A 26,665-nucleotide genomic window follows, 5' to 3' on the forward strand; every position below is an offset into this window, starting at 1 on the left:
TACTTTTTTATACAGAAACAGTCGCAGCAATAATGACTTACAAACAATCATACGACTGTGTCCCAATTACCACATTTGCAAAGGATATATAGTGTGTGTGTGTGTGTGTGTGTGTGTGTGTTATACCTGCCTTTAAAACACTGCCCTTTAAACCAAAAACCCTTACATCCATATATGGTATTCCTAGATTCTCCTCGGTTACCGTAATGACTCACAAACAAGTGCATGCTTAAATCCTTTAAAGCTGTAATGAGGGGGTTGAGTAAAGCACTCGCAGTTGTGGAGGCGGACTTTGAAGAAATGTATTGGCACAGTTATAGCAGCAATGTGTTCCTGTTTATTTTCAACAATGACCCCATAACAGTTTGTGTCTATTTGGCAGGAAAAGAATCCTCTGGCCAATAGTAACTTTTCATTTACAGCAAAACTGTCAACAAGGTGATGACACCGTGAGCTCATTGGAAAGTGATTGACAGCACAATTGCATAAAGTGCATCATGCACACTACACGAAGGTGAAACTGGGATTAATTACAGTCTGATCTTCTACCGCTGTTGCTTTGTAGCTACATTCTTAGTGGTTTAGTCTGAAGATAGTTGCTGTTTATAAATAGATGTAGTAATGTATGATAATGATTATGTGTCACGGCCTCAATGTGATGACCTTTAGAATAAAATATATTACAATGCTTCTTAATGGTAACACAGCTGTACCCAGTGCTCAATGTTGTAGCATGTTGTTACATTGTGGTGTTGAAAATTGTAATACTGCGTTTGTACAGATAAATATGTTAAATACATTCTTTGGAAGTATTTTCAAAGGACAGCATTAACAGCCACCAAGCAGATTTAAAGGTGCACTATATGGTTTTGGGGGGAGGGGGATTTGTTTATTATTTTGTAGAGCCTACATTTAGTTTACAAAACTGTTTTCATGGTATTGTATAGTTTTATCTTCATAAATCCAACAAAATAATTTTGAGGCACCTCGAACCAAATGTAAGACTAGAATACTCTATGTTTGTAAACAAAACTGTGGGCCCTGCTGATGTAAACAATTACATTGAAACATTAACTTGTAAGGTAGCTTTCTAACTTCAAACAGTGTTCCAGGGATCACATTTTTCCTGTGAGGAAAGTTTATTTATTCAGTTGTGAGGATTTACCTTAAACATTTTTCAATTCTCTGACACACCCAAAGTTACATAGTGCACCTTTAAAAAGACAACTTCTGGCCAATATTGCACACCAGTTTTCAACCAGTTCTGACATATCAGCCGCTGAACTCTGCCAACATCCATAGCAGGAATATAACACCTGCTTTGTCAGAGGACCGGTCCAAGACCTCCCCGCCTCAGTAGAAAGCGGGGTTTGTGTGCTCGATGACACAGCGCCGACAGTGGCGTCTGACAAATCGCAGGGCCTCCGGCGACACTTCGCAGTCCTGCACGTTGAGAAGCTGCAGCTCGCAGCAGTTTGCCGCCAGAGCTTTGAGTCCTCGGCCCGTCACGCTCTCGCAGGCTCTGAGACTCACTCGCCTCAGGCCCTGGCAGTACATGGCCAGCTGCTCCAGCCCACTGTCCGACACCAGCGGGCACTTACCCACGTCCAGGGACTTGAGTTTGGGGCAGCTCCTGGCCAAGTGGCTCAAGCCGTGGTCTGTCAGCCCCTCGCAACCCCTTGCGTTCAAGTAGCGCAGTCTCGGGCAGTAGCGCGCCACGTAGCGCATGCCCACGTCAGTTATACGGGTGCAGTGGGCCACGCTCAGGTAGCGCAGGCAGCCCTCCAGGCGGGCCACTTCACGCAGGCCAAAGTCCCCCACCAAGCGGCAGTCACTGAGGCTAAGCTCCCTGATGGAAGGGCAGTGGAGGGCCAGGTGGCGCAAGGCCTCGTCTGATAGTCTGATGCAGCGACGCAAATACAGATGTGTCAGTCGCGGGCAGTGGGAGGCGATAGTTCGCAAGCCCTCGTCCTCGAGGGAAAAACAATCGGTCATGTCCAGGTAGTGGATGGAGATCTGCTGGCCGTGCAGAGGGGACAGCTGCAGCGAGGCCTCTTGGGTGAGGCTGATGCATGTGACCTTGGAGCAGCCTATAGAGGAAGAGGAAGCAGAGGTTGTCAACTCAAGAGTGAATTATTTTCTCCAAAGTAGGTTGTTCAAAATGTGTTTGTCTTAAAGCAACAATGGCGTGCCCCTCTGAACAATGAAACAGATGCTTGCTATTTATCATACTGGCTGTTAAGAAACCCACTCCCTGTGTGTTTCTAATTAAAGTGATCCACGGTCCTTTTTCTGTGCACAAATACATTCCAAAGTTATAGTCTTTCCACTACAAAATTCCCACTTTACTGCCACTCCACCACAACACAGCAAAGAAACACTGCATGTTGAATTCAAACTAAAAAGACTAATGCAGACTGATCTCTAAAGCCAGATATCAGCTTCAGATAAAACTTGAACATGGACCCGCATATTTTATTATATAAATTGAAAGCACATCAGGAAGAGATCTAAGTGGTCAGTATGAACAAGTGGGACAGCCAGCAAAAACGGCATCACTGTGTACATACAGGCATGTCAGTATTGTTTCCAGACAGACTTGAAGAAATGAACAATTTCACAATTTAAATGCTTGTTCATGCATTGCCACTAGAGGGGGCCAGAGGGGAACCTGCTATAAGGCTACATGCCTGCTGCAACTAGAGGAAAAGAAAGAAAAGTTTGAGTGCAAACAACTCCAAACAAAAACCCAAAATTGTGGTCAACTTTTATGGTGAGTCGAAGCTCGATGTCTTGATTTCATTATTGTGTGACTTTTTAATAAACGCCCCACGTTTTTTTAAGAGGTTATTTTTTTCACAACAAAGGGCTAACTTCCTGGTACTCATAGTTCAGACATTGCTCTGCCACCGGAGCCCTGTCCAAGTCAATGTTATTTGTGTCACTTCCTTAATGAAAGCAGCAGACCACTCTCCTTACTCACGTTGAGGTAAGTTCTGCTTTCAGCTATAGAAAGCCTTTTCTTCTCCCACATGGGAGCTAAAGGTTGGCAGAGCTTCTCCTAAGCCTCTAATGATTTTACCAGTTCTTAGTTGAAATGACTGAGAGGGTCTGAGAAGAGGAATTCTTTGAGGTAAAGCCACACGTGCATGAAGTAGGGTAGCAGACAGTCCGCGACGTTGCTCCCCTCCCGTACGGAGAATTTACAGAAGCTAGCTAGGCCTTCGATGACTAGAAGCTGGTTAGTAAAGATGGCATCATCCACCACTGCCTCAAGTCTTTCTACAATATCAAGTGATGAGGTGAAGATGTTTTTAGTTATTTATTATATAGGACTCATCTGCCAACAGGTGCATTTCAGGCAGACACCCATATATAAATACGTGTAAGGCCATTAAATGTGTCGGTTCTGCATTACTGAAGTATGTTTGCTCATTCTAAGGCAATGCATTTTTCTTCAACCGAATATACACTCATTAAAACATACTGGTACTTAAGAATATTAAAACACATTTCTACTCAAATCTCTTCTTAAAGACGCCAATTCCCTTTACACACTGTGCCAAATAAAACTGAGTGAGCTCACCATCAGTCACCGATCAAGGTAAGATGGCTTTGGTTTGTTAGTTTTTACCTGAGAGGTTCAGGTGTTCCAGGCTGGGGCAGCGGGACACCACCTCAAACACAGCGTCGTTGGAGATGTTATAACAGCCGGCCACCTCCAGGCGACGCAGCTCCGGGCAGCACTGAGCCACCACATGCAGCCCCCGGTCCGTTAGCCTCTTGCATCCGTTCACCACCACTGTCTCCAGGGTCAGACACACGTTGGGGGTGTCCTGGCACAAGCGGTGAGTCAGCACCCTGATGGCACGGTCGGCGTGTAGCAGCTCTCCCGTTAGCCGTACGGTGCTCCACAGCCTGGGGTCCCACGCAATGTTGTACCAGCGGCGACACACGCGTGCGCAGCGGCACAGTTGATTGGTGGGGAGATGGGAGAAGATCTGATGGAAGGCATGGTCGGGCAGCAGGTCTATGGGGGCGTGGTGGTGGCTCTTGGACTGGCGTGAGCGAGTGTGAGTGCCGGGAGTGGGGTGGACCACTGCGACAGTTTCGGCGCGGGCAGAGGAGGACGAAGAGGAGTTGGACTCATGGCCGTTACTGGAGAGCGCAGGGGAGGAGAGAGAGGAGGACTTGGAGGGCAGGATCAGACCCGGGCTGGGGGTGCTCAGAGTCCGTGTGCTGGAGTCGAGACCTGAGTAAGAAGATAGGTGGGTCCATAGTTGTGATAAGAGAGAAATGGAAGAGACAATGTTAGTATCTGAAGACACAAAATGTTCCAGATAATTTTAGGCTTACTTTTCAGATAACCGATTCACAATTTTTGATGTGATCTGGTTTCCAATAATACAATCATGGCTTCACAAATCTGCCAGTTTGTTTTCAACCACATTAAGGCTTTAACTATTAAATCTTTTCACAATAGCCTACCTTTTCACATTTAATAATCTGCCCTTTAGGCCTTTTGTTTAATAGCCAACTCTCAAACTGCCAATAGAAAGCTAGCTTTAGCACTGTGCTAGCTGGTATAGTTCAGTATATAGGAAATTACCACCTTAAGAAACATTTATTTTAATATCAATCGATGATGTTGAATACATTTCAGGAATAACTTTGACAAAGAAAACTGTTATTTGCCTTTTTGCTGTACTTTTTCCAATTGTCCTACATTTCCCAGAATTACTTTTGACAACTTGAAAAACCAAGTGGGGTTTACAGCATGGAACGAGTTAACAGAGATGGAGAAAGCAGCTTATAGTGATCATGTTAGCAAGACCATTAAGGAAAGAGTTTCCATGCAAGAAAAAACGGGCTAAACATTTTAAAGTTTTACCTTTCCAATTTAGTTTTGTACTTCCATTAAGTTGGGAGAGTCACATGAGACACGTGAAAAATAATAGTTAAATAATTATAATAATTGAAACAGCAGAGCCTGAAATAGAGACTTTTAGGCATGTGAGGCATTTTATTTATATATCCCATTTCCTTACAGGGAAACTCCATATGCTTTACATTAAGGCTCATAAAGCAACAAGTGAAATGAGATTATAATAAATGATCTAGGTCCTTGTAGGTTACAATGCCAAGAAAACATGGGACCCTAAACTTCCCATAATGCAACAGCAACCTGAATTCAAACATCTTTCGAACTCAATGCCCCTAGATTGTAATGCAGGATATCTGTGAAAAAGCTGTAGTCTCCAAACAAAAGCAGAGATAACCCTTAGGTTATTTTCTCAAAACACGCCAAAGCTCTGTACGGAGCCACAGAAGACATCATACAGCGGAGTATTACTCGCCTTAGAAGAATACTTCAGTGATTTAGCACTGCTTTCCTCACACTGTAAGACTCAAGAGACAACGTTTGGATAGAGCAAGATCAAAGATGCCATCGCACCAGGGATATTCCCTTTTGTAGTCCTCTTTAAAAACATGTTGCCTTTATCAGTCACAATGCAATCTAACCTACAGTTAGAAAAAGTTATTTTTTTCATGCTACTAGAAGGGAATGTAGCTGCGAGACTTTAGCCTCAAGTACGGCAAGATGATAAACTGTCTAACTCCACACCCCTACATTATCTTTCCATTTTCAAACAGCTAGTCTTCAAACCCGACCAATGATGACTCAAGTGTTACATTTTAGCCAATTCATTGCTTCACACAGCTCACCATGGAACCACAAAAAGGCTTCATAAAACAATTTTTTCATATATGACCAGTAAACAGACTTTGATGTGTAAAATCGATGGAGTTCCCCTTTATAAAGCAAACCGACATTGATGTGTTAAATGCCCTTTTAAAACACAACATGTGTTGTGGCTTTTTTGCTTGGACTTTTCTAGGCCAGTGTCTGTGGAGACGCTGGTCTCCCTTCTGTTGCTATGTTGAATCTCTTACTGTATGACTCTTCAGTGCTGTGTTTCATTTCATTGCTGTTTTAGCTCATTGAAATTCATTTATTCCATTATTCTTCATTTCATTATAGCTGGAAATGACATAATGTGACATTATATTCACCAGATATTTGTGGGAATAAGAGAAATAGACAGAAAGTGCAGGGTTCATCGTGATGGTTTTAACATCAACGAGGAGTTTCCACGGATCTCGTTATCATGTTTTCGGATGTTGGGGAAAAAATGTGTCTGCACTCCAGCAGCAGTCACTGGGCCTCCACATCAGATGAACTGAATGGCTTCAAAGCGACGTGCTGAGGAGTTTGGTGCCGGGGCTGACAATGTACGGTAAGCCCTGTGTAAACACTGAGGCCCTCCTGACAGATGTGCGTGATTGCTGCCATGTCTTAATACACAGCTGCGCGAAGCGGTGGCTGGATTCCATCACCATGGCGTGAGACAACGGAGCCCTCAGCCCTGTAACCCGGGGCGACGGATCTGATTCACCGGGATGGACCCATCAAACTGGGACACTGAGTGCTCTTCTCTGATGCTATCGGTGTCATCCCTCCAATTCCTCTCGTTCAATCTTGAGGAGTTGAAGTGGATTGATAGTCATCACTAAAAGCAAGCAAGTTGTCACGAGTATGATGTCAACTACAGCTGTCCAACTATGAGTCTGCAGGCTTTATGACAGAAATGATCATTCTGCATGTTTGAGACTAATAGTGTTGTGCAAGTTTAGAAAGAGTTCATCTCTAATTTTAAATTCTTGAGTTAGGACTAATATTCCAAAAGCCAAGATATCAGGTTTGTTCAAAGCCAATGTATTTGGTATACATACATTTTCCAAGAACCATAAAACCTTTATAGTAATTCTGGGAAAATATTGCCAATGGTTTGAGAAGGATAGTAATTCTGCGTTAAGTTTGGAGTGCACAATAACAAAATAAAAACAAGTGTCCCTTTTCCACAACAAGGACTTCTCTAAGAACCTTTTACAAACTCACCAACTGAGGGAGGGTTGATCATCTTTTCTGAACATGGAACATTTGCAGTTCCAAACACTATATTCTGATATAATTGTATCAACGCTGTGTTAGCACAATATTATTCTACATTTGTAGTCCCAGACAGTCAGGGATTTTGAACCATGATGGTTAACGGATGCTTCAGGGCCGACAGTAGTTTTACACTGTGTATGTCAGCGTCTTCATGACGAATGGACGGCATCCCGCCCGTCAAGTGGATTTGTGAGCAGGGACAGACAGCTGGACAGTGACAGCAGCCTTACGACTGTCTCGCGGATCTGTATTCCAGACCTTGGCTCGGTCTGCCTCTGATGACATCCACAGACTCATCCTCTCGGGGACATGTCAACCGATTCACGGCTACTTTAAAACTCTTCGTCTCGTGTGCCTTAAAGTTCTCACTCGCATCCAAAATCGAGCAAAACGACGAGTGCCGTCGTCCAAAAATGCCTTGCGTGTCAAACACCCGCATCAAACTCGTTCCATTCGGTTTAAAGGAGGATGTTGAGATTTAATCATTCTTGTGGGATATGGCTGACCTCGGTGTAGGTTTAATGCATCACATTCTTGTGGGTGGTCTGCCTATGATTAGTTCAACTTTAAATGTGTAGGCTTACTTCCTTGAGGTCATCTGGCTTATCTTGGCCTGTGTATTTTTTGCTTTTAATGCAAAGGATTTAATGGTCTGAGGTCATTATAAACACCTCATCCATTTCAAATTTCACCCACTTGTCCAAATATGTCGTGACAACAGTAGTGTGGGGGCTTTTGTTTATTCAAGTACACTGCAAATATTGCAAGATTCCTGAGTTAATACCTAGTGATTGTGGATTTATCCAACATGCCTCAAACCACACACCACGCCAAAGAGAGCTAAACAAACAAGTGGAAATCAGTGTATTTTTCTATTAAATAATTTGAATATTATTGACATAAGATCCTATATTTATAGTTACAGATATTAAGTCAAGTATCAATTCTTTGACATCACTATGCAAAGATCTACTCAAGTCTTGGATGCAAAAATCACAACATCCAGGAGAAGATCAGATTTTCCACAGAGCCATGTGCAGACATGACACAGACACATTTCTTGAGTCGATGATTTTGATGGATGAAGGAGACATTTATTTATTGTTATTGTCCAAAGTCCAATCCAATGCAATGGATTCTGCACGCAGGAGAGCAACTCAACTGCCACTGGCTAAGGAGCGACTTCCAAATTGCGTAATTACATGTGTCACTGATCAGAGCATTGCTCCGAGCCCGGAGAAACACAGTGGGACTAATTAGACTACACCCATCCCATTCCCCTCTCTCAGAGTCACACTTCCACGCAGCTGGTGGGAGAAGTTAAATGAAGACAGCTTTACAGATGGGCTTTGGATCGATAACACCTGGGTCTCTTTAAGGACGTCCAGGTGTTATCTATCTATTTGTTCTAGCTGGATGAGGCATCTGTTTATCCAATCACCATTGACCATAAACACAATAACAACGCTGAAGTTGCTGACAATGATCTTCCGACTGAAATACTCTTCCACGTTTCAATCTTTGTCGCTTCTGGATATTTAATATCCTGTTTGCATCTGAAGAGCTTCTATTATTATTTGTCAGCACTGTGTGGGCCTATGGCAATATATATTTTTCTATATTGTCAAACGAAAGCAATTGCATGGACATACCACCTTAGAAAATAAGACACTCCTTAGTTGGACTAACACTATTTTCCAAAGCCAGCCATGCAGACAATAAGGCTGAATAAAGAGCTGTGGAATTTGTAAAGTAAGAAATATGAATGCAAAGTATATAATCATATGTGAGAAAGGTTAAAACCTCAAATCTGGAGCTGCATTCTTTTCTATCATCATCACAATCTAGGAAATTACATGGCCAATTTCTGAATTTAACTTTCTTAAAAAATGGAATAACACAACTTAGTTTTATTGTCTATAACCATACACAAAACTAAATATTTTAAAAGTAAACTGTTCAGTTATTCTTCTTACCCTGAAATACCAAATCAAGGTCCACTTACTGTACCAGCTTTTTTAAGAGCTTCCAATTGAATTGCATGGAAGTGGCCCTTGAGTTTGGATGATTAAGTCTCCTCAATTTTCCAAGGTCAACAATTAACTTGCAAGGGATAAAATCATAACAGCTACTGAGCTTGCATGTCAACATATCTGACCCCATGGTAACTAAGCTAACTTCGACCCCTAATGAGGACCATATGATACAATTAAAAGCTCTGGAAAAAGCTAGTAAGTGGATCTTGAGTCAGGATTGCTGGGAACTTTGGACAAGTGCAGAGCATAAACCACCGAACTGTAAGCATGGAAGAATAAACTTTCTTGTTACTCTCAGTTACAGCTAAAATCTGTATAAGTCAACCGGTGGTGTCGTGTTTTATATCTCTGTATCACTGCAAACGTATCATTAACAGAACAAATACCATGCAGCTGTTAAACTGCTCTTGTAAGTGCAGATGGTGGAAGATTCAGTTTGCTTTAGGAAATCAAAGGAGAAACAGTGGAACATCTGGTCTTTACCCTGGACAAAGAACAACTGAACAGTGGTGAAATGAAAGAGAAACTCATGCATTTTGAATGCGCATGCAGCCACAGAGAGGCATACTTGGCTCAAAATCATTTGCCACTAATACCCAAATCTATGCTGATCCGCAGCAGCACCGCAGCAGGATCCCATTAACATCAGCTTATAGCCCAACTTCTGAGACACATCTGGATGGCGCTTTGATGCCAGAAGTTTAATGTAAATCAATTGATGTGATCATTGCAAAGACAAGATGCCTGCGTGATGAAGAGGCGCAGCTGGATGTCCGGAGTGATGTCGCCTTAATGACAAAAACCTGATGAGCTTTGGGAAAGAAGTAACGCACAAAAACAGATTTGAGGGAGTCATTCGAGGGCCTCTCAAAGAAAATAGGGGCAAGAGCAAAAAGGAGGGAAGATAAATTGGCAAAGGAGTCTGCAGACTTTACCAGAGACGGAGACAAGTGCACAGGCAGGGTCAATCCAGACTTTGACGCAGTCTGCTCATAAAGTAAAGCTATAGGGATCCATTTTTTGCTGTGAAGCTCTGCTAAGACCCTGTCAGGAGCTTGCAGGATTATTACCGCTGCATCTGGCAGAAAGAGACCAATCCATTACCTCAATGCCATTAGCCCCAGTGACATGTTCCTGCTCTGCTCCTCCTTGCCAGGACCGTGACAGAGCTGTGCAGTGCACGTGAGGGAATCAGCTCATTTTCTACTCTTAAGTCGAGGAATCAAAACCAAATCAGTACAAGAATGTTACAGTGTAAAATCTGCTAATAAAAAAAAAAAACATGCAGTAGGGATTCGACACGAGGGGAATCAAAAGCACAATTGATTTATCAGCACTAAACGGTTACATGCTCCAGTTTTTTAAAGGGAAACATCCGAACTCCTAGGATAAAAAACATCTGTCTGTCTTTGTTTTTATTTTATTGAATACATGGAAGTTGATATTAGTGTACAGTGTGGCGGCTGGGATATCAGCAAAGCCTCCACTACAGGAAGGTCTTACGTCACTGGACAACCCTGAAAGACAATAGGGCCTGCTGGTTCCTTTACAATGTGCACACTCGGACAGGAAACAGGCTCCTTAGCTCCGCACAACCCCCATAACTCCACTACTTCTGGACTGCGGTTATTCTCACACTCACTCACTCACTCAGTCTCCAGATTCATTTTTGAAGCTTCTGCAGCAACACGTTCGGCCATACATGCGCCAGGAACTTTAACAGTCATTCCCAGCAAAAGTACTAATTTCTTCAGGGGAGTTTTACGCCTCTTAAAGCCTCTTCTGTCAGTTCAAAAGACACAAACGTCCCCACACTCTGACCTCGGCACTTTATAAATCTCTAGCTGAGGAGGACAGCAGGCTCTCGGGTATCTTTAAGCCAAATGTAAAGGCGTGATCTACTAAAAGACACTCCTTCGCAAATGGGCATTTGTGTTTCTATTCATCACAGCAACAAAACATTTCCAGAATAGACATGACAGTTCAGATCCAAAAGCAATCGCACAACTGATCCGGCCTTTGGCAAATCACTGAAATTCAACATGATGTCATGTTTTACAGATTGTTAAATCAGGATGTCAAAGTAGTATCATGTGCATGAAATCCCTCTCAGTAGAGTTGATCCGTTTTGGCAGCAGTATGTACAGAGAGCTCGAGGAGTGGAGTGACAGACATGTTAAATGACTGAGGAGGGTAGTGTTGGCCTAGGAACAGCACCGAGAAGAAACTGCACGTCAGACGGGAATGGAAAAGAGAGCGCTGGCCTAAACGGTTGAATTGGTCGTGATGAGGAGCAAATGTAATGATCTCATGTGGTTGAAGCAACAGAACAAGGGAAGGGAAGTGCTGGAACTCTTGTGGTTACCAACTTTTGACAGAAATGGGTTGACTTCAACCCCAGAAAGAGGTTAGTTTGTCTCAAATGCTAGAAGTGCCTTTGGTGAGAGAAAAACAGCCATCAAAGAGTCTCCTTTTGGAAGATACAGAAAACATGTTTTGAACCCATTCTGACAGAGAAATCTTGATTTTAAAGGTGGTTTGTAATGACTTCAAAGTGATAGTTTGAAATTTTCTTGCAGAGAATTAGATGAGAAATTTGATACCACTCTTGAGTTTGTAGCCTTCCCTACAATGAAGCTACAGCTAGCAGGTGATTGGCTTAGGTGAGCATTATACAGTTTAAGAGACAAGGGGAATCTCAGTTGGACTATAAAGTGCTTCACTAAAGAGACATAGTTTGCAGACAGTTACTGTATAAGGAGTCGGTGGAACAAAAACATATTTCGAATCAACTATGTGAACCAACACTGTTGACAAATGAACAAACATTCAACTGGTTCCTTCATTTGAAAATGGCATGTGTTATGTGCGACTAGAAAATCAACGTTACTTCTTTGTTTAAAAAAACATGATTCAATTCATCCCTCCAAGACCCCTTTGAGGACACTGTCCAGGGAGACATTTTCCCTTCATTTTTGTACCATTGCAGCTTCAGCCACAACTGACACTTCCCGGCTTACGTAATGAAACCAACCGCAGAATGAAAGGAGGGGAGGGGAAGTGCAATGTGTCAGTTCAGCTGGTTCAAAACTGTGGTCATATTGCCACATGAAAAGCCCATAGACCCAGGTGTATCACAGTAAAAACACTACTCGCGGGCCAAAATCGTACAGGAAGCGAGCAAGCGTTTCGGCCAGGTGGCGTCTTTCCCAACTCCTGTCAAACATGCTCCTGTAGTAGGCCTACAACTGAAATATGTGACCCCGTCCAAGGGGAAAAAAAAGGCAAATGGCATTCAAAACAACAGGCCCAGCGCTTCCTCCCGGAGAGGACGTAGACGTAATCAGAGAAGAGTTATGAGATGGAGCTCACTGATCGGCCATTCCTTTTTCTACCCCCCTCCTCCTCCTCCTATTCCTTTGCTAAACTGCTTTCACTTGTTATTCGTTTTTCTTTCACCGTCTTGTTCCATGCCTTTTCCCTCTGATTTCCAAGATCTGGGAGCGGTAAGGAGGAAGGGGGAGGAGCGAGGACAGCTGATGGAGAAAATCTGGAAAAAATAGCATTGGCTTTTTTTTGTTGGCATTCTCTGTGTTCTCTCTTTTTACGTAGATAATTTCCAACGAGGATTACATACAAAGCACTGATATTTCTCATTGCAATTGCTATAGGCTTGTTGAGAAAGTCCTAAATGAACCGCAGGCTGCTGCTGCTTTGTGTCCAAATGGTGAGCAGATTTTTCTTCCCCCAGCACCGCCGCCTGCTTTTAATGAGCACAATTTTTTCTCCAGGCTGTGGATTCCTTTGCATTAAATGGGAACAATTTACAACCCTATTTCCCCTAATCCTTCATAAGATAGTCAATCACCTGACAAACATGTACCTCCCAAAACAGATGCTTCTCCACCAAAACAAACTTCTCTTGCCCATGTTGAGAACTTCCGACACAACAGCTGAACAGCACCAAGTCCTTGAGAAGATACATTTGTCATACACACTCCAAGCTTGCCTGGAGTTGTTTGGCACTGTAGTAATGACTGCTGATAAATGATGAGAAGTTACATTTACAACCTAAGTGGAGGATAATAACTTAAACCCTTTCTCTCTGTAGTGAAAATGTCTCAACGGCAGTGACACACACGAACACCTCGCTGCAGCCTCTTTGGCATTTGGCAGGGTCAAAGTCAACAGTGAAACACTATATATCCGCTTGAGTAAACACGAGTAAATGGGTCACCAGCGCGGGAGGCTAGTTTACAGATGAAGTGTGAGGGATTTGTTGCCTCTGGGAGGGCAAAAAATATTAACATGTTGGCGACAGGAGCTTTGTGGAGGGGCTGTTTAGACTGCGCCACTGACCCTCCTTTACAACAGCTAAGTGGGAAAATGGATGAATATTAAGAGTGTGTTTTGCCAAGATATTAATGAGTCTGCGAGTCTGTCTTTCTCTTGCCGAAAAACAAACATTGGGCTTTAATTAATCATAGCAATTGAAAATACATATATATGTGTGTGCAGACTATTGCATTTGCAAGTGACAGATAGAAGTAGTGTAGAAAAAAGTGAAATACCTCCCTCTAAAATGTAGTGGACACTATAAAGTCGCATAACATGGAATTACAAGTACCTCAAAAGAGCACAGTACTTAAGTGCTGTAATACTGACAGTTACATTTACAACTTAAGTGGAGTTTATATTTCCATCCACTTGTTTGCATGTACATTTTCCATTTATCCCAAAACACCAAAAGATTTCTCACAAGCCTACATTTTACAATACATTTTTTAATTTTTTTTATTTGGCTGATTGTTATATCAAAAAGAGAAGACGCACAAGGTATGGTTGACAAACAGATTAACTTGATAAACCACTCAACATTGTAGTACCGGTTTCTTCACCTTCTTCTGTCAACAAAGTGTATGTAACGAATGATGTAAGGAATGACAGTTTATTTTCAGTTTTGAGCTTATTGATTCTCCCTCCACTTAAAAAGTAACTTGACACCAAATGACGCTAACCTTCAGGACCCTGTGACATCACCGTTGGGGTTACAAGTGCAACACACTTCTGACCACACCCAAGTAATGAAACAGGCTTCAACCAGAGAGGGCAGCGAAACACTCCGTTACTTTACAGCCCGTTAAGCTAAATAAACCTTGTAAAAACCCAACAGTCGTCCGAATGAAACAACAAAATACGTTGGTTGTCCCTTTTTAGAATGACAGGTAGAAGCGCTTTCTGATCAACACAACTCAATCACGCTCAATCCTTGAGGAGCAACTCCTCCTTTATGCTCCTCACGGATTAAACACCTGAGCGTGATTGAGTGAGGCAGCGCACCTGCTCACTCAATCAGTGGCAAATTAAGAGGGGAGAAAAGAACCAACTAAGAAAAACACGCAAAACACAAGCCCATATGTGACAGCACCGAAGATGTGGTACACCTTGCAGACATTTTAAACTTCAAAAGAAAATTCCACCAACACCCCAATGACTGATTGGGCCATAATTGGTCTGGTATGGTGTAGTCCATTATGAACTACTTTTGACTAACCAAATACTATATAGATATCTGTAATGAGGGAGAATCTAAAGGTTGTACTGCTTTTGCTGAACTTGTGGAGAATGGTGTGTAAACCATGACTAACAGCTAACAGTGTAATCTCTAACTACAGTGTGTTCTGTTGTGGAAGGACAGGGTAAAAGTTTCCCCCCACGCTCACTTCTTATCACTGTTTCTTTGGTCCTTGGCGGACAGAGGGGAAGTCGGCATGTTCATTGTTCCCACCATTCCCTGGTTCTCAGCTACCTTCCTGGTGCCATTATAAACGGGTGAAGGAGCTGACCCCAAAGCATGGCTGCCTTGACATGATCAACGCCCCTGTGAGCCTGCATTACATCAGTGGCTGAAGCTTGGCAAAGGCTCATGCCGATACAGGTGGATCAAACCGGTCTGCGAGAGTTACAGCAAACAGGCCATCTTGGGGTGCTGTCCATTTAGCTTTTAAGTTAAGTTTAGTTCAGTTCTTTATTTGTCAATTAACATAAGGTCACTCACACAAGAGGTTATTGACCACACACATGCAATTGAATGTGCCATCCTACCACTTGTCTGAGCCACATTCCCAGAGTATGGTGGTGCCAAAGCAAACCCCTGAGGCCCAGGCAGGGTCACAGAGTTACCCCTGCTGGGAGATACTCAGTTTCATCCCACAGCAAGGATTTACTGTCCGGGAACTGTGCGCTTCAGTCTGCAGCTAATAAGCAACTCAACTGGGTCAGGCCACCGCAAACCCCGTCTAAATAATACATCAAAACAGAGACGCGATGCAAAAAACTTGCCAGATGACTGCCCGCCTTGGTTTGTTTTCAGGAGAATTTGTGTAACTTCCAAAATGTTGATTTTGTGGGAATACATGTGAAGGAACACAAGGCAATGGCCCACTTTCCACCATAAGTATGCTGATATTAAGGCTGGGCGATAATTCAATGTAATGATTTATTGACTTTGAAGCCACTATGAAAAGAGCTTTGAGATGATTATAGCATCTTTCAGATTCTTCTGGTGGCATACTTTTTGATTTGTAGAACAATTTGAACTACTCTGGTAAGAACTGGTGGAGTCTCCAGCCATTCAGTCTCAGTGGCTAAGGTTTGGATCTTACACAGGGTTTTTTTTTAAGAGGTTTTATGAATGTTTGGAAAGAGGAAATAACAATCTTCCTCTACCAAATGAAAAGTTGAATCCATAGGCATTAAAAAGAACTCTTTCTCGTTTTCCAATACACATAGGGGTTTTGCAGACACAACCTTACTTGGTCTGGTATGACCAGCAGCTTATGGGGAGATTATGTTTTCTCTAATGTTATTTCACTTTAGATATATATTGCTGTGTAGCTGACATTATGGAGACAGTCTGTTGCCTCGATATCTCTTCTTTATTGGGCTACTGTAACACAGGCCAGGTTTTCCATCTAATTTTAAAACAGATCTTTTGAAATTTCCCCCAAAAATGCTAATTAGGTGTGTTTCCATCAAGTGGTTGGAGCGGATAAAGGGCAAAACGTTGGAGCAGAAACAGCTGATAAGTCCTGTGAGATCAATGTTCGCTACGTCATAACTTATTCGACATATGTGTTTCCATTTCTCATTGAGAGCATTAACCCTTTTTTGCATCAGTCAAAACCACCTCAAACCTTTTTTGTAAATATAGGATTTTCGGTAACACTTTATAATAACTATCCATTGTAACTCGTTAATAGATCATTAGTAAACTCTTAATTAATGATTATTAATGATTTGTTAAGTGTTTGTTAGCAGTTTGTTAAGGATTTATAACAATGGTAGATAGTTAATAGCTTAATAATTGAATCAATTCATCTGGGAGGTAATCCGAGATTAAATGATCACGTCACGTTCAAGTCCATGGCATGCACAGTGTGTATTGAGTTTATTTAAAAAATATTTGAAAATGGGGCTACCCTCAGTTGCCCATGCACTGTGGATTACCTCCCAGATTAACTGATTCAATTATTAAGCTATTAACTATCTACCATTGTTATAAATCCTTAACAAACTGCTAACAAACACTTAACAAATCATTAAAAATCATTAATTAAGAGTTTACTAATGATCTATTAACGAGTTACAACGGATAGTTATTATAAAGTGTTACCGGATTTTCTTACGAATTTTGGCATTTCCATCACTCTTTTCTGATGGCCAGTGTGGTCACAAAGGGTATATAGTGGATTTAAGTGGAAGTGGAATGGGTAGTTAATATAGTATAATATAATATTAAGAAACTAAACCCTTATTGCAATACTGTAATGTTGGTTTAAACCATGCCTTTGCCCTGCCTTATGTGACAGACAAATCTTTCATCTATCATCTCATTGATACAGAAAATGTGTTTGTTTTCGTTTGTCCTTCTCACTGTCAGCCACACCATATGTTTTTCCGTAAGCTACAAACCGAAACAAATGTGGCTAATCATGTACAAAACATTTATATTTGTCAGTGACACAAAACAGTCCTTCATTGTTTGGAGGACAATTCATTTAAAGTCAATTATGAAGATATATATTTGTAATGTTATTTCTGCTAACATCTTTCGCCTGCATATTAGTTACCAGAAAATCTATTTTTATATACTGAGGTCAGTGCTTTTATTCTGCACTGCATACAGTATACTGTATATAGATGTAGATGTCTTGACATGACACATAAATAAAAACTATAACTAACTATATGACTGGAGTAATGTGTGACTACATTAGTGCGTGCTACTGGGACCCTTATATGAATACCCCCAGTGTGTGGTGGGGAAACAGCCCAGACTGCTTCCTGATTAGTTTAGTGGGCCACAGGACGAGGTGGGCAACGACTGTGTGACCTGCTACTGTGTGTGTGTGTGTGTGTGTACATGCCTGTGAGTGTGTGTGTGTGTGCCTGTGTGTGCCTGTGTGTGTGTACGTGCCTGTGTGTGTGTCTTTTAAAGAAGGGGGGATATGACTGTGGCCGTGGTGGTTGCAGACCATGTAATTACTCCCACTTAGCATGGAGAAAAAAATAACAATTTCAGTCATAACACAGGAGGAAAATTATGGTCGGGAAGCCTCCGGGCCATAGTAGTCTATACTCTCTGTCCATATATGTTCTATCTGCACACAGGTTGTTCTCTAGGCAGACACATTCAGGACAATTATCAATTTATCCCAAAATACTCCGCGTGCACTTCCAGACAAATCCAAGTGAGTAAGCATTTCCAGCGACAGCCGGTTGTGTAACAATAATATGCCTGGTCCAGATGCATACGGTACATCTAGCTCCATATGTAGCGAGGTTAATCAGTTAATTAACCTTCCTTAAACAAACTAATTGACACACATCTTGCGTGAAACCAAAAGGCCATCTGCTGTCTCGTGAGGAGTCAGCTCATTTCTCTCTCTCTCTCTGAGAAACACCTTCTACTCTTCGGCTGAGCGGTGGCCGTAAACACAGGCTGTAGCTGCTATTTGTTTTCTTGTGGCCAGCCCCGGAACCGCAAGAATACTACATTCATCATGCCAGAGCAAATTTAAGATTGGCGATGACAATGCATGAGAGGGAACAGGGCGAGTATATATGTGTACAAAGCGTGCAAAACAGTCGGTGAGTCACTCACAGAGAAAGACTGCAAGACATCAGTGCAAAGAAAGAGAGAATGTAATGTAACTGTAGAACGGTTTTGATAAGGTTTTTGTTGTGGTTCAAAAGCATTGACTCACTTCACTGGGTTATGCTATGCGGCTCTAATTTCTTAAGCTGCATTTATCAATATTTTTACATTCAACAATGAACCTAATCACTATGTGTGCGGATGAAAAGAAGTCGCTCAATATGTTAAAACGTCACTGTGTACCCTGGGTTTTCTTGTTAACAATCAAACTAAACAAAAAGACCTGCTCGTGAAAACATTGCTCAACATTGCTACTGGTCAAGGTGAGACAACGTGGTGCGAAGTCTTCAATGAACACGCAAACTGATTTCAAAACGAACTATGAGAACATATACAAGACATCGTGGACACAGCTTTTTACTTTAAAGCTATGGTTTTTGCCAGAGTTTTATTCTGTTGTTCTTATAAAATAAAAAAATCTGCTTTGACTGACCGAATGTGAAAAAATGCACAAGACCTAACCGCAACCAAGTCAACTGCTGACAGGAGGCTTCAAAGGGGCATCCCTCAGCTGCAAAGGATTTTCGAACCATTACAGTGAAACACAAAGTTTACATTTGTAACACATACACCCCGGACAAAGAGGAGCGGTTCCCTACAGTGTTGTGTTGCCAGGTTTGAAAGATTGCTGCATCTGAGCAGAAGTTCAAGCTCTCTTCTCCCATTTACACTCCCTGCTTCTAATTCTGCAGAAGTATTCCCCTCACCCTCTACTCTCTCTCTCTCTCTCTCTCTCTCTCTCTCTCTCACGTACCTCCCTCCCTGGCAACGCTTTGAGCCTGATACGACCACAGTTTAGATAAGCATTCTTCCACAATGAGAAGCCCAGAAGTTTTTTCTTTTTTTCTTCTTCTCGAAACAAAGCCCAAGTAAATGCCTTTGGTTTCTGGGTTCTGATGGGAGCTGTGAGTTTGTTTTCAATTTGGGGTTATCCCAGGAACACGCAGGTCTCTCTCCAAAAATAGGCACCGTACAGAGAGAGTGGGAGAAGAATAAGAGGAGGGGGGGAAGAAGAAGTTAGGGGGGTTTTGGTTAATGAGCACCAGATGCCCTACCTTCGCTGGTAGCCACATTCTTTGGAGCTTTGGTTGGTGTGTGATCTGTGCTCGAACTTATGTCAGAAGAGATGCTTGAGCTCCCTTTACCTGCGGGGGAAATAAGGAGAAAAACAAAAAGTGCTTGGACAACGTATAGCAACTTTAACATGACAAACTGCTGTTATGGTTTCTGGCTTTACCCTTTTTCATTTGAGAACAAAAACAGAAACCCTTTCATGCCTCATTCCTGTAGGGTGTCTGTCAGAGATAAGGTGGAAATGCACCCTGATGATGTATTTTAGGAGGAATGAAGTGCAAAACGAATATAAAGCCCATCTCTGTTCTCTGCTCTCATGACTTTTATGATCCTCGACTTTGGACAAACAGCTAGCCTTGGCACGCGCACAAAGTCTCCGGAGGTTTGTTTGAGTAAGTGTTCGTTCTTGATATTTTGGAAGAAGAATAAAGTCTGCTGGAAGTCTCCCCTTAAAGCCTCTGCCTGTGAGGAAACACTCCTGCGCGAGATACAGGCAATCGCTCTCTCTAATGAACGATTATGAGAGAATGCATCATCAGCGGCCGCCATACTTCTAAGATAAAGTCTGTACAAACGCCACACAAAATCGTTTTTCATGACGTTTACGTGAATTCCCAACTCTTTATTTATGAACTATCCTTGTTTTTATTAGATTAAGGCTATATATGTATACGCTGTAAACGTGTAAAAGTTAGGAAAACTCAAAATGTAAAGGCAACTGTCTTCAATAGATTTGAGTTTTAAGGTCAACTAAAATGGTTAAGTTTTAAGAAAAACTGCCAAATGATTATCTTTTGTTGAGATAACATATAATTCATATGTAATGTCAACTCCATGTTTTGAGTTCTGCATACTAAGAAGTTGTGCCAACTTATTATATTTTGTTCATAAAGTGTTTTGACAGTTACCACTGTTTATTGTTTGAATCAAACTCTACACCGACTTTCTATCTGTATGACAGATCATTAGTGTTTGAAATTCTTAGTACGTAAAACTCAAAGTATAAAGTGTTAACACATTATGGAAGATACAATTTAATTGCTAAGTTATCTCAACAAAACATTTGTTTTACTCAAATTTAACTAGTTTTTCTTAAAACTTAATAAAAGACAATTTCTTTGAATATTTGACTTTTCCTAACTTTTTCGTTTTTACCATGCAGGCTATGCAGATGCACAGGAGTACTCAACAAGGTAGTTATTCTTTAAACGTGTGCCGGAGTGCAACAGGCAGCACTGCCATGGTGACTGCAGGCTGCCTGTGGAGCGGTTGTTTATGGCGTTTCATTCCTTGGTCGGATCATAAATGCAGCTTTGTGGCTTTCCTGAAACTAAGTATGCGCCTTTCACCCGGCACCGCGGACCTACGAGGTATTCCCAAACACTCACAAGCCCGCGTGCACATCAAGTGTGGCCACCCTAAACAGACTAGACAGTTCCCGGAATAAGTGGTAAATATGAAAGCTTGTGTAGGAAGGAAAAATGCAACCTGTGACTCCAAACTCCAGACACACGATCGCACGGATGCATATATAAAATGATTTCAAACCAGCTCGTATGGTGTGAGTGGGAATGACATTTTGCGGTGACATCACTGAGCCAGCACATCTGCTAAGGCTCCTACATTCCCCTGATAAATGACTTCGAAAATTCATGAGAAGCTTGCAGATGTCAACCTGAGAACACCATTCTAATATCCAAGCAGAGCGGAAAGTGTAAGGACTGGTGAAAGCAAATATATTTGAACATTTAGCTGCCCCCAGAATTCCTTCCCTCAGCATGGGGAACTCTGCAGGGCTGTTTGTTTGACGTATGTTGTTCTGCACGAGGCCAATTGTTTTCTGTTCTTTCATGGAAAAACAACTTTGAGAAAAGCTCCTGCTTCCTGTCATATGCTTACATAATGTGTTGGTGAAGGGCTGCTGCATAGTTGTGACCAGTGTGTAATTAATCGTGGAATCAACAGTTGAAAACAGATGTGGACGGACGGACTGCAGAATGTTGCACTTGTTTGCACTTTCTGGTGTTGGACATTATTAACATGATGGGAGCTTAAATATCAAGCAATATTTTCTTTTGTGACATGAATTAATCGAATGACGCAAAAGACTCTGCAACTATTCATGACAAATGCTTGGAGGCTTTTTGATCTCTTGTTTATTTCCACTATGTTCATTCAATAAAATAATAAGCTAAGTGTTTGTGGCTGCACAGCAAAAGTTGCTCTTCTGATGTATTTCTAAGCATTTAGCAATTAGCTCAAAGTAGCCACCAGTAACCACTGGTGTCACCAAACCAACCAAGACTTTGTTACTGCAATGTGCATACCTACCAATTTCTTTGACTTAACAACCATGCTGTGCTTATGTCACAGCCATCCACTGAATCAGAACATGGGTATATTTGACCACAATGAAACCTCTGAAAAACCTCTCATCTGATGACCAGTCTATCTGCAAAAGCATTCAAATGAACTACACAAAATAACTTTACTTTACTTTTCTTGCTATAGGCTTCCTCCAGAAAAGTGTTCATGCATCCCTGCACTTAAACCAGAAACCAGGAACTTAAGGTGAGGCGCAATCTTGCCAACCACCAACCATCAAACATTCTTCTATCTTGTAATGAAGGGAAATAATAAAGACTTTTGAGACTACAATCTGGACAGCATACATCATATTTTTTCTCCAACCCAACTTTTAACCTAATTCAAGCACAGCCTGAGGATGAGTTGATAAGCCTTCAAATCCATGATAGCATCTGCTGGTGCACCTTAACAGGCTGGATTCCTAGGTGGAGCCGGTCCATTTGTTATTTCTAACATCATGAGCTCCGACCTTTTTTTTTTTTCCTTCGGCGGTTATTGACTTAGGAAGAGAGCACACTGGAATGTTATTTATACAAACATTTCTGCTCCAGAGACAGAACCAATGTGTTGGGTAGAGTTCGGACCACAGTTTTTTAGTTTTTTTTCTGAATAAGTTAAGGTGAAGATAAGATGAAAAGACAGTGTGTGTGTGAATGGGACGAGGGTTAGGAGTTTGACTGTCCTGCTGCGCTCACAGTCTAGGCTCATTAATGCCGCGGTGAAAGATTTTATCAACAGTGTTGTGGGACAGACGGCAGATGTGGATATTGGTTATTACAATATCCCATTAAGAAACACCTAATGCTATTCCCCCTCTGGATTTAAGCTGCATTCCAGTCGGGTGAAGCAATTTTCTGAATCTATCCGATAGCCGAGAGAGATGGACAGGGAATGCTTCAGATATACTGCAACAATGCCTTTTTTGGTTTTCTAATGATACATCATTGATTTTGATTTATTGAGCCAAATGAATGAGGTGATTTTATATTCCAATACTGCTCATTTACAAAGGAAAACTGTGTCAGAAACAATATTTTTATTTTCAATTTGTTCAGAAGTTTATCATTTAGTTAACATTATGATTGACCTGAATGTTTATTTGGCTCCACACAAACACCTATTACAGTGTCATATTGGAGTATAAGTGACATCTAGTGGTGAAAAATGTAGATAGCAACGCTCCATGTCTATGCCTTTCCTTTCGGAGAATTTACCAAAGCTACGGTGGTCTTTGAGGACAATGAGCTTGTTACTAAAGATGGCATCATCCAGCACTGCCTCAAGTCTTTCCACAATATCAAGTGATGAGATAAAGAGGTAGGCCTATATATTAATGTATTCTATAATCCTTCTTCGTCTTCCAACAGGTGCATTTCCAGCGGACACCCACTACCCAACAACTAGGGGAGAATGCAGAATCCCACAATGCAAAACCACATTTGGAAAGTTGTCCTTCTCCTCTGTGGCCATCAAACAATGGAACAGTCTCCCAACAGATGTAATTACCGATAAATTTTAAATCTTTCTCCCGTCTGGCAAAGGCTTGGCTGCTTGCGCAACAGACCTGCACACACATGTAGAATGTTGTAGGATAGGGGTATGTTTTTTATAAAATATGTAAGGTAGTGTTTCTTGTTATCCTTTTAATGTGTGGTCCCATGTCTAGATATTGTTGTGTCTTGTTTTGGTTGTAGTAGTTTATATTGTTCTTACCTGCCCAGGGACTACAGGTGGAAAATAGCAGTTTGCTAAAACCTGGTACAATGCATCTCTCCTTGTTTTAAACAAGGTTAATGTTTCTTTTGTACACTGTCCCTGTTCAAATAAAGTTAGATTACATTATACCACGTGTGAGGCCATTCATTTTGTCCTTTCTGTGCTACTGTGGAAACATGGCGGTGCAACATGGCGGCGCGCACTGCTCCTATGTAGATAAAGAAGGCAAGGTAATAAAAAATGTTTTAACATAATAATAAATATTATATTCCATTCCTACCAAGTCTGTTCTGAAAAATGCCAGTTAATTAAACACACTGTTCCTTTAACGTAGCTAGTATGTGTCTCTTTATGTAGTCTACCACATATTGTTGTTATCATTCACATTGACCAAGATCCTTAAAATGGCTGCCCAATCAAACAACAATTTAAGTGCAGACTAAAAAAATCCCCCCAAAAATCTGAGGAATTGGCCCCTATCAAGATAAGAATGACTGAGTGCCCACATACCCAAACACTCATGTCTTGACCAAACCTGCAGGAACACACTCTTTTGTTGTCTGATGAACTCTCTGGCCTGTAAGCTGTTTGTGACTGATCATGTGAGGTGATACTTGATTTAAACTGACTATCACCTTTTGCTATTTAGACTATACTCAAGAGATTCTTTGCATGTCAAACAATATTGCATAACATACTTGTCCTACAACTGGGTAGCACTTTGTAAATGCCTTTTGAGTGAATCTACATAGACAATAGACAATACTTGGTTATTTTTTCTGGAGAAACTGGACTGAGAGCAGCTGGAAGTGTTTTAACTTCAATTCATTTGAAACCGTTTACAAGTGACCACCAGGTGTCGCTTCTCTATCCTCTATGAAAAATATGAACGTTGCACATCTTTTGAAAAGGATAAAAAAAGTAGACAGCTTAAAGACAAGGCAGACGTGGTACTTATCGGTTCTTACTGCACATGTAGCCTACACAATAATTCGAATGGTATGTTTGAGTGGAGCGCAGAATAAGTCGAAGTGTAAACTAAGAGAGCAGAACTTACTGTAAGTAAATTAGAGACAATATAGAGGGAATAGTGCTAGTGATACGCTAGCTCACTACTGTCCACAGACAATAAACTGCACTTTTTCGGTTTTTAGTAGCTCCAATTCACGGTAACACATTATCTTTTGTGGAGAATAGTTTGATATACAGACATATAAAAAAGACCACTTCCTTCTATGTGGAATTCAAATGAAACGTGCTTTTTAAAAAGTGGTAATTGCACACACTTACCCTCGCTTCCATACAGTTTTCCATTGTTCGCACCCATTTTAAAGAATACATAATATATGCGCAGCTCTCGGTTTTGATCAAAAGGAGTTGAATTCCAGAGAAAAAGGGAAGTCTTTCCGCACACAGAGGCTAGACAGACAGGGCCGCTAGCTCTGACTGCAAATAGTTAATCCAGATGTTGAACGCAGCGAGGACGCCGCGGCAATGCATTACGCAAAAAAAGGAAAAGAAAAACTAGAATCCGGATTTGAGCATCCAGCGGTGCAAAAGTTATATATCTGAACGTGTGTTGTACACTCACACGTACAGACAGACACAACACAATCCTCGACTCGAGGAGTTGATGGAAAAACTTTGCGAAATGGTAAGCAGCTGTTTATCAGGCTGAGTGCTGCGGCCAGACTAACTTCTCCTGAAGACGCTGCTCCACTCCGCTAGATCTGGATTTAAAGAGACCGCAGACCAGGGAGGAGAGAGAGAAAGAGAGAGATGTGGACGGTTTAAAAAAAGATAAGCCAGAGACACACAGAGCTATGACAACACCATACTTTGTTGCACTCGAGTGGTTTCATATTTTGTGATGCAATTGTGTTTAAAAAAAGACACACTGTTGCTTTTGCAGGAGTGGCATCATCTTTCCCCTTGAATTAAAACAAAAAGTGTTTAGTGGTAGGTTGGCCTATTTCACTTAAAGGTAGAGTCAGTGATTCTGCAAAAAGATTGTCAAAATCACTTTTTGTCAAAACAGTGATATCTCAATCAATCCTCTAGGGTCTAGGCCCTAGATGATTGTGAGGAGGTTGTCAAGCCTGAACCTAGGCTCTGTAAACTGGTATGTAAACAAAGGGAGCAGAGATAGCAACATGCCCGTTTACAGAGCCTTTGTATTAATACTGGATTTTTTTTCAACAAACAATGTACAGGAAGCAGGTTTAGAGTACATATTCACTCATGACAAAACATTTTGACAACACGCTTCTCCAGAATCACTGACTCCACCTTTATGATTGGAGTAATGCGTCATCATCACAGGTGTGACTTATAGAAATCCATGCCCATCAGAGTTCAGGGACACTCTGAGATATTCAGAGGACTGAGGTCTACTGAAAGAAGAGAATAGTTTTTAACCACACGTGCTGTTGGAATGTTTCTATAAATAGCAGTCATACAGGTCATTGGATATCTAGAAAGGCACCGGACTATAACCAGTTGTCTGCTGTTGACAGGTGACTTAATATTCTACATACATGGTGAAATTCCTTTCTAAATGCACGCAGGCTGTGACTTGCGTATATTCCCTAAAAAGACAGGTTACGGTAATATAGCATTACTGGTTTGATCTCAAACATGTCCAAAAAAGGTCAAAGGTAACTTTTCTTGTGCTTTAGAAGTTGATATTTGGTACAGGGAAAAACTCATTTTGAGATAATGGTTGTTAAAGATGGTTGTATGAGAAATATACCGATGCAAACAAAAAATATTTAATGCCATGTGCATTCAGGACATTTTATTTTTACTAGTATGAAATAAGAGATGTTATGGAAGCAAAATAGCCAAGAATCTCATAATTGACTGGTGCTTGGAAAAACTATTTTGTCTGCAGTGTCTCAAGCTAAACTTAGAAAAGAAAGTCTGCAAGAAGTCATGACAGACAAGCATTATTTTTACATGGCTCCCAATCAGCCCTTGATGTATTTTTGCATCCAGCAAAAGGCATTTCTTTTTCTAAATGTGCAGAGTGTTAATCTGGACGTTATTCTTACGAGCCATCAAGAATGCATCATGTACTTTAACGATGTTTGATTGGCTCACATGGTACCAATCAAGCGGGGCTGTTGGCCGTCTGAGAAGGGGTCAAGTGCCAAACCTCAAACCTTTACAGCCGGCAATCTGTGCCACACTGGAATGCATAGTGAGAAACACTTCAGCTGTCTGCAGGAGATGCTT

General features: G+C 41.5%; 1 protein-coding gene across 1 annotated transcript; it reads right to left on the reverse strand.

The window, feature by feature from the left end:
• LOC307267870 (F-box/LRR-repeat protein 7-like) lies at positions 1 to 24,962 on the reverse strand. The gene is made up of 4 exons (XM_080050316.1): positions 24,719 to 24,962; positions 19,327 to 19,416; positions 3,635 to 4,252; positions 1 to 2,090 (listed from the first exon to the last, which is right to left on the reverse strand). The coding sequence occupies exons 1-4, from the start codon at positions 24,753 to 24,755 to the stop codon at positions 1,354 to 1,356; spliced, it is 1,482 nt and encodes a 493-aa protein (XP_079906442.1). The 5' UTR covers positions 24,756 to 24,962; the 3' UTR covers positions 1 to 1,353.
• Positions 24,963 to 26,665: the final 1,703 nt, after the last annotated feature.

This window comes from Ammodytes marinus (genome assembly GCF_949987685.1).
Source record: "Ammodytes marinus genome assembly, chromosome: 21".
Lineage (NCBI taxonomy): Eukaryota > Metazoa > Chordata > Actinopteri > Uranoscopiformes > Ammodytidae > Ammodytes > Ammodytes marinus.

Excerpts from the sequence above, each read along its gene's own strand:
- LOC307267870 (XM_080050316.1), bottom strand. The coding sequence starts at position 24,755 with ATGGGTGCGAACAATGGAAAACTGTATGGAAGCGAGG. Across the intron at positions 19,417-24,718 it reads AAAACTGTATGGAAGCGAGG|GTAAAGGGAGCTCAAGCATC; the intron begins GTAAGTGTGTGC and ends TTTCCCCCGCAG. Across the intron at positions 2,091-3,634 it reads GGAACACCTGAACCTCTCAG|GCTGCTCCAAGGTCACATGC; the intron begins GTAAAAACTAAC and ends CTTCCTCTATAG.